The sequence below is a fragment of the Bombina bombina genome, chromosome 1 (genome assembly GCF_027579735.1).
Source record: "Bombina bombina isolate aBomBom1 chromosome 1, aBomBom1.pri, whole genome shotgun sequence".
NCBI classification, from domain to species: Eukaryota; Metazoa; Chordata; class Amphibia; order Anura; family Bombinatoridae; genus Bombina; species Bombina bombina.
The window spans coordinates 1,451,990,262-1,452,002,787 of record NC_069499.1 but is presented as its reverse complement, the minus strand read 5'-3'; the positions used below and the strand labels follow the sequence as shown (position 1 = coordinate 1,452,002,787).

At 39.6% G+C, this 12,526-nt stretch overlaps 1 protein-coding gene across 1 annotated transcript in view; it reads left to right on the top strand.

Moving 5' to 3' along the window:
* Positions 1 to 12,526, top strand: part of FASN (fatty acid synthase) — a 92,366-nt gene that overhangs the window by 24,912 nt on the left and 54,928 nt on the right. The window contains exons 12-17 of the mRNA XM_053705711.1: positions 1,424 to 1,518; positions 1,627 to 1,761; positions 3,887 to 4,090; positions 11,233 to 11,348; positions 11,944 to 12,119; positions 12,231 to 12,422. Coding sequence (XP_053561686.1) covers positions 1,424 to 1,518; positions 1,627 to 1,761; positions 3,887 to 4,090; positions 11,233 to 11,348; positions 11,944 to 12,119; positions 12,231 to 12,422 — 918 coding nt within the window. The remainder of the gene's footprint in view (positions 1 to 1,423; positions 1,519 to 1,626; positions 1,762 to 3,886; positions 4,091 to 11,232; positions 11,349 to 11,943; positions 12,120 to 12,230; positions 12,423 to 12,526) is intronic.

Sequence of the window (12,526 nt, the reverse complement as noted above, 5' to 3'; positions counted from 1 at the left end):
TCGCTTGCTGGTTGGTGTCTACATTTAGACACCAATCAGCAAGCACTACCCAGGTGCTGAAATAAAAATGGGCCGGCTCCTAAGCTTACATTCTTGCTTTTTCAAATAAATATACCAAGAGAATGAAGAAAAATGGATAATAGGAGTAAATTTAAAAAGTTGCTTAAAATTGCATGCTCTATCTGACTCGGTTTAATTGTGACTAGACTATCTCTTTTAATAATGTGTACAATTAATTTTTTTTTTTTTTATATATAATTTTTATTGTTAACCTGTTTTAAAGGGCTACTAAAGTCAAATTAAAGTTTCATGATTTCCTATACGTGTACACTTTCTGAGGCTCCAGTTCCTACTAAGCATGAGTAAAAGTATATACGTATGGGTGAACCAATGACAATCGGTGTGTATATGTGTGTGTGTGTGTGTGTATATGTGTGTATATTTATTACAGATGAAGCTTGCACTCTCTGGATTTTCAAAAAGGTGCTTTATTTAGCACAAAATGTGACGTTTCGGGGATCAATCACCCCTTCATCAGAACTTCATCTGGTCTGATGGAAGCGGTGATTGATCCCCGAAACTTCACATTTTTTGCTAAATAAAGCACCTTTTTGAAAATCCAGAGAGTGCAAGCTTCATCTGTACTGTATTAATTCACATTAACCCCTTAAGTCGCCAGCATACCCTGTACGTCGACCGATTGTTCACATACCCCTTTATTCGGCCTTGGCAAAAGTGCTAAGTGATTAACATTTTTAAATGTAAATTGGTTTGCAGTCATTTGAAAAAGGTCAAAAAAATAGTTTTCCACAGCTAAAGTTGTAGGTTTTGAGAAAAGCCTTGATTGAAATGTGTAGTGCCAGTGTTCTTGGTCTGAATGCATTTAACATCTATTTATAAAAATGAGTTATTGTGGCTTTGGAGTACGTATTGGAATGGATTTGAATTGAAAACCGTCCATGATAAACATCATATGGGTTTTGGATTGGATTAGACTCTAGGCCATATTTACCAATGAACATGTGCTGCAACCACATTCTAATATTCTTCTAATATTGTCACCTTTTAGCCAACTCTGCACTTCAGATCTAATAGATTACCACTATAAATCATTTCTAGCATAAAGCATTGGGGCATATTATAGCAGGTGACACAACCTGCAATCATAAATATTAATGTAAGCCAATTAAATGGTTTGAAAAGGAACAAAATGTGTGTATCAAGTATTTACAAGTCCACTCAGCACATCCTTAAAATAGGCTGATATCTGAAGTACCATGAAATGTGTGTACATTTGGCAAAGACATAGTGTTCTTTAAGTCACATTGACGTTTGCAGCAGAGATTCAGAAAGCATGTTTATAATCTGATTGTGCCATGCTAGTCAGTATTGCATCACTGACTTGTTTGCTTCTTCTTGGCAGGGCTCACCTGGGAGGAATGTAAAATTCAGTGTCCAGAGGGCGTGGTGCCAGCATGCCACAACTCTGAGGACACGGTCACCATCTCTGGCCCTAAGGTAACAATCTGCACACGGCTGTGCCGCATACCCAGAAAACTGATGTACGCTTTTTTCCCCCTTGTACTGCAGGGAATGGTAGTTTTATTGTATGGTCTTGTTTTTTAGGATTCGGTTCATGACTTTGTGGCCAAACTGAAACAAGATGGGGTGTTTGCAAAAGAGGTGCAGAGTGCAGGGGTTGCGTTCCACTCCTATTATATGGCATCAATTGCTCCCGCTCTGCTTAGTGCCCTAAAGAAAGTGAGTATAAATTTGTCTATTATGTTATATTTAGACTTTATAATTTTTTTGTACCCCTATTACTTCTATGACAGCAAATAAAAATTAATCAGTGAGATAATCTAAAGAAAGTTTGTTTTTTCCTAAATTAAATTTTGGTTAATAGAGTAGTTGGTATTTGCATGATTTTAATATAGCGTCCAGATGTTTTATTATGTAGAATGTAAACCATACACATTATTTAATTTCTATAAATCTACTGTATTTTTATTGTCACAGTATTATCAGGCCTTGATCATCTGTGGGATGCTGTTGCTAGAGAGAGAGCTCAATCTTTTGTATAGCAGTTTACAGGCTGCTAATAATCCATGCGGAGGATAAAAAAAAAAAAAGTGATGCTAAACCACAACACATATAGCCCTAACTGCCACTGACCAGGCCCCCCAGACACATATGAGCCCCATCAGTATAAACCTTTGCATGATCCCCCACTAAATCCTCCTTGCAATTCCCCATTGCAAATATTCCCCCAAAGCCTTAACCCTAGAAATTACAAATTCATTGTTACGCCATGGTCTTGTCCTCCTCCTCTTACATATAAGATAAATGGTGGCAATTCTTGTTGGTTAATTCTAATAACTAGTCAGAATGAAGAATAAGCATGCTCATTGTCATTGCTTGACCTTAATTCAAGTTCATTAATCCCAACTAACTAATCTGCATCAAGTGCGTGTATCTGCTATAGAACAACAAATAATATGTAAGAAATGCGTTTCTCTAAATCAAATGTGTATAATAATCGGGTGCATAGCTGAACTTAGTTGTTAATTGTAATCTACAAATAACTTATTCTGAAGTATAAATGCCAAACAATATAAGGTTTATTTGTCACTCTACCAATGGAGCCAATATTATTTTTTTTTAGCAGCCAGTAAGCTCTTATGTGAAGCAGAACTAATAATGCACCTTAATTTAGTTTCTATACATATTTTTACCTTTTTTAACCAGTATTGTGCATAAAATGTCATTTGTTTTTATAGTACTCATCCAAACGCATGGTAGATTTAATGCAGTATTTTCATTTAAAAAAATATACTGCTTAATTACTTATAACACAGTTTCAATATATTCATACAAACACAAACCTTTTAAAAATGCCAAATCTGGTGCTGAAGCAAAATAAATAATAATATGGCAGGTAGTCTTCTGATTTACAACTTAAGGGACAACTTTTGTTTATGTCTAAAAATTGTGCTCGTCACCCACTCCCCAGGGAGACTCAGAATCAAATTCTGTAAACTAGATTTTCTTCAAAATGCTGCAATTTGACCAAACCAGCCAATGATTTGCGGCATTTCTAAGAAAACCAAGTCTAAAAGGGACAGTATACTGTTAAGTGTTTTTCCCTTAATGTATTTTCAATGACCAGCTGCTGAGTATAAAATGTATGATAAATTGCATTTTCAGGTTTATTTGTGTATATGGATTAGCTGGTTTTGTGCTTTTTAAACCACAGTCTATTGAAATAGGTTGAGCTTGCAGGTAATACCAGATCTTATTATGTTACCACTTTGTGTACACACACTTGCTGCCTTATTTTTTATTTGTCTGGGAAAACCAAAGCTCAATACTTAGAGAGGACAAGGGAAATATAAGGTTTTATTATTTAACTATCCTGCACCCCACTGAGAGTATAATTTCTACTTTTGACTGTGTTTACATAGCCTGTCAATAGGATAGACTTCAGGATAGAAACTTTCAGTATAGGTGAGGATATCACAGGCTAAATCGGCTATTTCAAATGCGAAATAAGGGTAAAGGAGCTACTTGTAAACAATTTAATAAACTCCAGCAGGTAAAATGGTTTATTGGGGACTATTTAAAGGGAAAAAAAATAGGGGTAAACTGTCCTTTTTAAAGAAGCAATTTTACTACTTGCTTTTGGTTTAGGACAGATAATGATAAAGCTTTATTGGAAAATATTATTAAAAATATTTAAATCACAGTGATCTGTCTGGTGTAATGCACAGGAGGGAGCTCACAATATAAAACACATGAAAACTTGACACACGTGCATAATAGTATACGAGAATAAGAGAATTCTAAGAGTTAAAATGCTTCTTGTGTGTTTTTTTTTTTCCTCCAGGTAATTAGAAACCCAAAGCCCAGATCATTCCGCTGGATCAGTACATCCATTCCTGAATCCCAGTGGCAAAGTCAACTTGCTCAGCTCTCATCAGCTGAGTACCATGTTAACAACTTAGTGAGCCCCGTCTTGTTTCAGGAAGGATTGCAGAGCATCCCAGAAAATGCAATTGTCTTGGAAATAGCGCCCCATGCTCTTCTTCAGGTTAAATATTTATTTTTAACTAATTATTGATATGATTTTTTTTTTTTTTTTTTTTTACCATATTTTCTTATATTAATTTGAACAAAACAGAGTGAACCATATACAGCTACAGTCATTCCAAATGATAGATTATAGCATTAGACACGTTCCAGTCAATACACTAAGAAAATATATGGATACGATACCTAGAGCGGGGATCAAATCATAATTTCAACATGTTTTAAGAGAGCGAGAGAAAGAAGAAACAGAAAAAAAGTGAGAGTTTTATTCCACGCTCCTGCACCCCTCCCAAGGACCAAGGGAGAAGCACAGCTCCAGCTGCTCATATAAAGGCTTGGTGATATAAAAACAAATTCAGGTGGACTCTTGAAAGATGGGATATCGAAGAAGGGGAAGTATAGAATCACTGCCATACTATGATTAGCTTGGCAGCTGTAAACAAGATACAGAAACCTCTCGCTGTGGTTTACTTAATTAAGGTCAAGATGGAGGATTGCAACATCAGGAGATCTTGGGACCGCATTAGCTAGTGACGTACATATGTCATAGACTGTAGTCCAAAACTGCTGGATAACTGGGCAACCACACCAGATAAGGGAGTGTCTCCCAAACACTCAGCACGAGCTGGCCAATTAGAGAGCAGACTTAGATGTGTCAGTCTGTGCCAACCAAAATGGAGCAAGGTGCCATTGGAGTAGGATTGTACAATTCCATTACAAGAAAGTCACAGTGCTGAGTTTGTTTAGTAAGAGACGTTGCACCACACTTGTAGGTCAAAAGTGAATATGATTCAGTAGTAGAAAGTAATTCAGAGCAATAATGTCATAAGGATTACTAGATACAATTAACTGCAAGCTGTATACAATCATGTCCGATACATCATACCCTTCCAAAAACCTTTTGGTATAGTTTTCTTCTGTTATGTGTGATCAGTCCACGGGTCATCATTACTTCTGGGATATTATCTGCTCCCCTACAGGAAGTGCAAGAGGATTCACCCAGCAGAGTTGCTATATAGCTCCTCCCCTCTACGTCACCTCTAGTCATTCTCTTGCACCCAAAGACTAGATAGGACGTGTGAGAGGACTATGGTGATTATACTTAGTTTTTATAACTTCAATCAAAAGTTTGTTATTTTACAATAGCACCGGAGCGTGTTATTACCTCTCTGGCAGAGTTTGAAGAAGAATCTACCAGAGTTTTTATTATGATTTTAACCGGAGTAGTTAAGATCATATTGCTGTTTCTCGGCCATCTGAGGGAGGTAAAAGCTTCAGATCAGGGGACAGCGGGCAGTTGAATCTGCATTGAGGTATGTAGCAGTTTTTATTTTCTGAATGGAATTGATGAGAAAATCCTGCCATACCGTTATAATGACATGTATGTATACTCTACACTTCAGTATTCTGGGGATGGTATTTCACCGGAATTACTCTGTAAAAGTACATTAAACCTTTTAATTGGTATTTTTCATGTTAAACGTTTTTGCTGGAATGTAGAATCGTTTGCATTTCTGAGGTACTGAGTGAATAAATATTTGGGCATTATTTTTCCACTTGGCGGTTGCTTGTTTTAATTATGACAGTTTCGTTTCTCTCTCACTGCTGTGTATGAGGGGGAGGGGCCGTTTTTGGCGCTCTTTGCTACGCATCAAAAATTTCCAGTCAGTTACTCTTGTATTTTCTGCATGATCCGGTTCATCTCTAACAGAACTCAGGGGTCTTCAAATTTCTTTGAAGGGAGGTAGATTCTCTCAGCAGAGCTGTGAGACTTATATAGTGACTGTGATTTAAAACGTTGCTCTGTAATTTGTATGTTTCAAATTTAATTAGTGTTACTTTACTAATGGGAACAAACCTTTGCTAAAAGTTGTGTTGTTTTTAAAGATTGATGCTTTAACTGTTTTTCAGTTCATTATTTCAACTGTCATTTAATCGTTTAGTGCTTCTTTGAGGCACAGTACGTTTTTGTTAAATAAGATTGTAACCAAGTTGCATGTTTTATTGCTAGTGTGTTAAACATGTCTGATTCAGAGGAAGATACCTGTGTCATTTGTTCCAATGCCAAGGTGGAGCCCAATAGAAATTTATGTACTAACTGTATTGATGCTACTTTAAATAAAAGCCAATCTGTACAAATTGAACAAATTTCACCTAACAGCGAGGGGAGAGTTATGCCGACTAACTCGCCTCACGTGTCAGTACCTGCATCTCCCGCCCGGGAGGTGCGTGATATTATGGCGCCTAGTACATCTGGGCAGCCATTACAGATAACATTACAAGATATGGCTACTGTTATGACTGAAGTTTTGGCTAAATTACCAGAACTAAGAGGCAAGCGTGATCACTCTGGGGTGAGAACAGAGTGCGCTGATAATTCTAGAGCCATGTCTGATACTGCGTCACAGCTTGCAGAGCATGAGGACGGAGAGCTTCATTCTGTGGGTGACGGTTCTGATCCAAGCAGATTGGATTCAGATATTTCAAATTTTAAATTTAAATTGGAAAACCTCCGTGTATTACTAGGGGAGGTCTTAGCGGCTCTTAATGATTGTAACACTGTTGCAATACCAGAGAAATTGTGTAGGTTGGATAAATACTTTGCGGTACCGGCGAGTACTGACGTTTTTCCTATACCTAAGAGATTAACTGAACTTGTTACTAAGGAGTGGGATAGACCCGGTGTGCCGTTCTCACCCCCTCCAATATTTAGAAAGATGTTTCCAATAGACGCCACCACACGGGACTTATGGCAAACGGTCCCTAAGGTGGAGGGAGCAGTTTCTACTTTAGCTAAGCGCACCACTATCCCGGTGGAGGATAGCTGTGCTTTTTCAGATCCTATGGATAAGAAATTAGAGGGTTACCTTAAGAAAATGTTTGTTCAACAAGGTTTTATATTACAACCCCTTGCATGCATCGCGCCGATTACGGCTGCGGCAGCATTTTGGATTGAGTCTCTGGAAGAGAACCTTAGTTCAGCTACGCTGGACGACATTACGGACAGGCTTAGAGTCCTTAAACTAGCTAATTCATTCATTTCGGAGGCCGTAGTACATTTAACCAAACTTACGGCTAAGAACTCAGGATTCGCCATTCAGGCACGTAGGGCGCTGTGGCTAAAATCCTGGTCAGCTGATGTAACTTCTAAGTCCAAATTACTTAATATACCTTTCAAGGGGCAAACTTTATTTGGGCCCGGTTTGAAAGAAATTATCGCTGACATTACAGGAGGTAAGGGCCACGCCCTGCCTCAAGACAAAGCCAAAGCTAAGGCTAGACAGTCTAATTTTCGTCCCTTTCGGAATTTCAAAGCAGGAGCAGCATCAACTTCCACTGCACCAAAACAGGAAGGAGCTGTTGCTCGTTACAGACAAGGCTGGAAACCTAACCAGTCCTGGAACAAGGGCAAGCAGGCCAGGAAACCTGCTGCTGCCCCAAAGACAGCATGAACCGAGGGCCCCCGATCCGGGACCGGATCTAGTGGGGGGCAGACTCTCTCTCTTCGCCCAGGCTTGGGCAAGAGATGTTCAGGATCCCTGGGCGCTAGAGATCATATCTCAGGGATACCTTCTAGACTTCAAATTCTCTCCCCCAAGAGGGAGATTTCATCTGTCAAGGTTGTCAACAAACCAGATAAAGAAAGAAGCGTTTCTACGCTGTGTACAAGATCTGTTATTAATGGGAGTGATCCATCCGGTTCCGCGGTCAGAACAAGGACAAGGGTTTTACTCAAACCTGTTTGTGGTTCCCAAAAAGAGGGAACTTTCAGGCCAATCTTGGATTTAAAGATCCTAAACAAATTCCTAAGAGTTCCATCGTTCAAAATGGAAACTATTCGGACAATCTTACCCATGATCCAAAAGGGTCAGTACATGACCACAGTGGATTTAAAGGATGCTTACCTTCACATACCGATTCACAAAGATCATTACCGGTATCTAAGGTTTGCCTTCTTAGACAGGCATTACCAGTTTGTAGCTCTTCCATTCGGATTGGCTACGGCTCCAAGAATCTTCACAAAGGTTCTGGGTGCCCTTCTGGCGGTACTAAGACCGCGAGGAATTTCGGTAGCTCCGTACCTAGACGACATTCTGATACAAGCTTCAAGCTTTCAAACTGCCAAGTCTCATACAGAGTTAGTTCTGGCATTTCTAAGGTCGCATGGATGGAAAGTGAACGAAAAGAAGAGTTCTCTTTTTCCTCTCACAAGAGTTCCATTCTTAGGGACTCTTATAGATTCTGTGGAAATGAAGATTTATCTGACAGAAGACAGATTAACAAAGCTTCTAAATGCATGCCGTGTCCTTCATTCCATTCAACTCCCGTCAGTAGCTCAATGCATGGAGGTGATCGGCTTAATGGTAGCAGCAATGGACATAGTTCCCTTTGCACGTCTACATCTCAGACCGCTGCAATTGTGCATGCTAAGTCAGTGGAATGGGGATTACTCAGACTTGTCCCCTATTCTGAATCTGAATCAAGAGACCAGAAACTCTCTTCTATGGTGGCTTTCTCGGCCACATCTGTCCAGGGGGATGCCATTCAGCAGGCCGGACTGGACAATTGTAACTACAGACGCCAGCCTACTAGGTTGGGGCGCTGTCTGGAATTCTCTGAAGGCTCAGGGACAATGGAGTCAGGAGGAAAGTCTCCTACCAATAAACATTCTGGAATTGAGAGCAGTTCTCAATGCCCTTCTGACTTGGCCCCAGTTAAAAACTCGGGGGTTCATCAGGTTTCAGTCGGACAACATCACGACTGTAGCGTACATCAACCATCAAGGAGGGACAAGAAGCTCCCTAGCAATGATGGAAGTATCAAAGATAATTCGCTGGGCAGAGTCTCACTCTTGCCACCTGTCAGCAATCCACATCCCGGGAGTGGAGAACTGGGAGGCGGATTTCTTGAGTCGCCAGACTTTTCATCCGGGGGAGTGGGAACTTCATCCGGAGGTCTTTGCCCAAATACTTCGACATTGGGGCAAACCAGAGATAGATCTCATGGCGTCTCGCCAGAACGCCAAACTTCCTCGCTACGGATCCAGATCCAGGGATCCGGGAGCGGTTCTGATAGATGCTTTGACAGCACCTTGGAACTTCGGGATGGCTTATGTGTTTCCACCTTTCCCGCTGCTTCCTCGATTGATTGCCAAAATCAAACAGGAGAGAGCATCAGTGATTCTAATAGCGCCTGCATGGCCACGCAGGACTTGGTATGCAGATCTAGTGGACATGTCATCCTGTCCGCCTTGGTCTCTACCTCTAAGACAGGACCTTCTGATTCAGGGTCCATTCAAACATCAAAATCTAACTTCTCTGAAGCTGACTGCTTGGAAATTGAACGCTTGATTTTATCAAAACGTGGTTTTTCTGAGTCGGTTATTGATACCCTGATACAGGCTAGGAAGCCTGTTACCAGAAGGATTTACCATAAGATATGGCGTAAATACCTATACTGGTGTGAATCCAAAGATTACTCCTGGAGTAAGGTTAGGATTCCTAGGATATTGTCTTTTCTACTAGAAGGTTTAGAAAAGGGTTTATCGGCTAGCTCATTAAAGGGACAGATCTCAGCTCTGTCCATCTTGTTACACAGACGTCTGTCAGAAAATCCAGACGTCCAGGCCTTTTGTCAGGCTTTAGCTAGGATCAAGCCTGTGTTTAAAACTGTTGCTCCGCCATGGAGTTTAAACTTAGTTCTTAACGTTTTACAGGGTGTTCCGTTTGAACCCCTTCATTCCATTGATATAAAATTGTTATCTTGGAAAGTTCTATTTTTAATGGCTATTTCCTCGGCTCGAAGAGTCTCTGAGTTATCAGCCTTACATTGTGATTCTCCTTATCTGATTTTTCACTCAGACAAGGTAGTTCTGCGTACTAAACCTGGGTTCTTACCTAAGGTAGTCACTAACAGGAATATCAATCAAGAGATTGTTGTTCCATCCTTGTGTCCAAATCCTTCTTCAAAGAAGAAACGTCTTCTACACAATCTGGATGTAGTTCGTGCCCTCAAGTTCTACTTGCAGGCAACTAAGGATTTTCGACAAACGTCTTCCCTGTTTGTCGTGTACTCTGGTCAGAGGAGAGGTCATAAGGCTTCGGCTACCTCTCTCTCCTTCTGGCTTCGTAGCATAATTCGTTTAGCCTATGAGACTGCTGGACAGCAGCCTCCTGAAAGAATTACAGCTCATTCTACTAGAGCTGTGGCTTCCACTTGGGCCTTTAAGAATGAGGCCTCTGTTGAACAGATTTGCAAGGCTGCAACTTGGTCTTTGCTTCATACTTTTTCCAAATTTTACAAATTTGACACTTTTGCTTCTTCGGAGGCTATTTTTGGGAGAAAGGTTCTTCAGGCAGTGGTTCCTTCTGTATAAAGAGCCTGCCTATCCCTCCCGTCATCCGTGTACTTTTGCTTTGGTATTGGTATCCCAGAAGTAATGATGACCCGTGGACTGATCACACATAACAGAAGAAAACATAATTTATGCTTACCTGATAAATTCCTTTCTTCTGTTGTGTGATCAGTCCACGGCCCGCCCTGTTTTTTAAGGCAGGTAAATATTTTTTTTTTTTAAATTATACTCCAGTCACCACTACACCCTTGGCTTCTCCTTTCTCGTTGGTCTTTGGTCGAATGACTGGAGGTGACGTAGAGGGGAGGAGCTATATAGCAACTCTGCTGGGTGAATCCTCTTGCACTTCCTGTAGGGGAGCAGATAATATCCCAGAAGTAATGATGACCCGTGGACTGATCACACAACAGAAGAAAGGAATTTATCAGGTAAGCATAAATTATGTTTTTGTATTTCCTATGCTGTAGTCAGTTATGGACAGATATAATTGAGTGCCTGCACTGATTAAGCAATCACTGTATAGGATGTTGCAGGATAGTGGTTTCTGCAGAATGAGTCCCAGTTACCCTGGGGGCTCCTCTGTTAAAAAAAAAAGTTACAGGAATGTAAAATTGCAGAAAAATCTATTCATATTAATAATGAAATTTGTTAGTGCTACAGAATTTGACGCTGCTCTGCTTTACAAATACACGGTAATGGCAAAATATTACAAAGATGTTTTACTACTCATAAATAATTACACAGACATCAACTGTGAGTTTAATGTACTTTTTATGTTTTTTTACCAGGCCATTCTCAGAAGAAGTTTGAAGCCAACCAACACAATCCTTCCACTTATGAAGAAAGGGCACAGCAACAATCTCGAGTTTTTCCTGACAAATATTGGAAAAGTGTATCTAAATGGGTAGGTAATAATTGTGTATTAAAAAATAGTAGTTTTTGATTTTCCTGTTGTAGTGTGTGTGGGTTGGGTAATATGGAGCTGCCATTTTATTTATAGTTTCATTTTTGAAAGGACCATTAGAATTTACATTCTCTGTATTTCTCTATTAGCCAGTTTATTTCTGTTTCCTATGGTTCATGTCATATGGCTCCTTTAAAGGGACAGTAAAGTCAAATTTAAACTTTCATGATTCAGAAAGAGTATGCAATTTTAAACAACTTTCCAATTCAGTTCTATTATCAAATTTATCCTTTGTTGAAGGAGCAGCAATGCACTACTGGGAGCGATCTGAACACATACGGTGAACCAGACATAAGGGCAGTCAGCTAGCTCCCAGTATTGCATTGCTGCTTCTGAGCCTACCTAGGTATGCTTATCAACAAACAAGAAACAAGAGAAAGTATATATATATATATATATATATATATATATATATATATATATATATATATATATATATATATATATATATATATATATATATATATATATATATATATATATATATATATATAACAAAAATTCCTTCCAATTACTGTTTTTTTTTCCTCTCTAGAATTAATGTTCAGTGCAACAATATTTTCCCCCGTATTGAGTATCCGGTTCCAGCTGGTATAGCGCTCATCTCTCCCCTTATCCAATGGGATCACAGCCAGACGTGGGATGTTCCTAAGCCAGAGGATTTCCCTGCAGGTTCAGGAGGATCCACATTCTCATCTATCTACAATATCGGTGAATATGAGACATTAATATATCTTATAATGACATTGAATTGAATGGATTAGTCTATATTTTTAGTGGTCTTGGAATCATTCCTATTTTCCTTTCTGTCTATAATCGTAGATATGAGCTCCGAGTCTCCTGATTCTTTTTTGAGTGGACATTGCATTGATGGCCGAGTTTTGTACCCAGCAAGTGGGTATCTGGTATTGGCATGGAGAACACTGGCTCGAAGCCTGGGGCTTGCCATGGAGGACACACCAGTAGTATTCGAGGAAGTTACAATCCACCGAGCAACAATCCTTCCTAAAACAGGTAATAATTGTATACATGTCTGAATTTTCCTGCTACTATTTATCCTGTCCCATGTATCCATGACTACAATGATACGATCCCATGTATCCATGACTAAAATGATA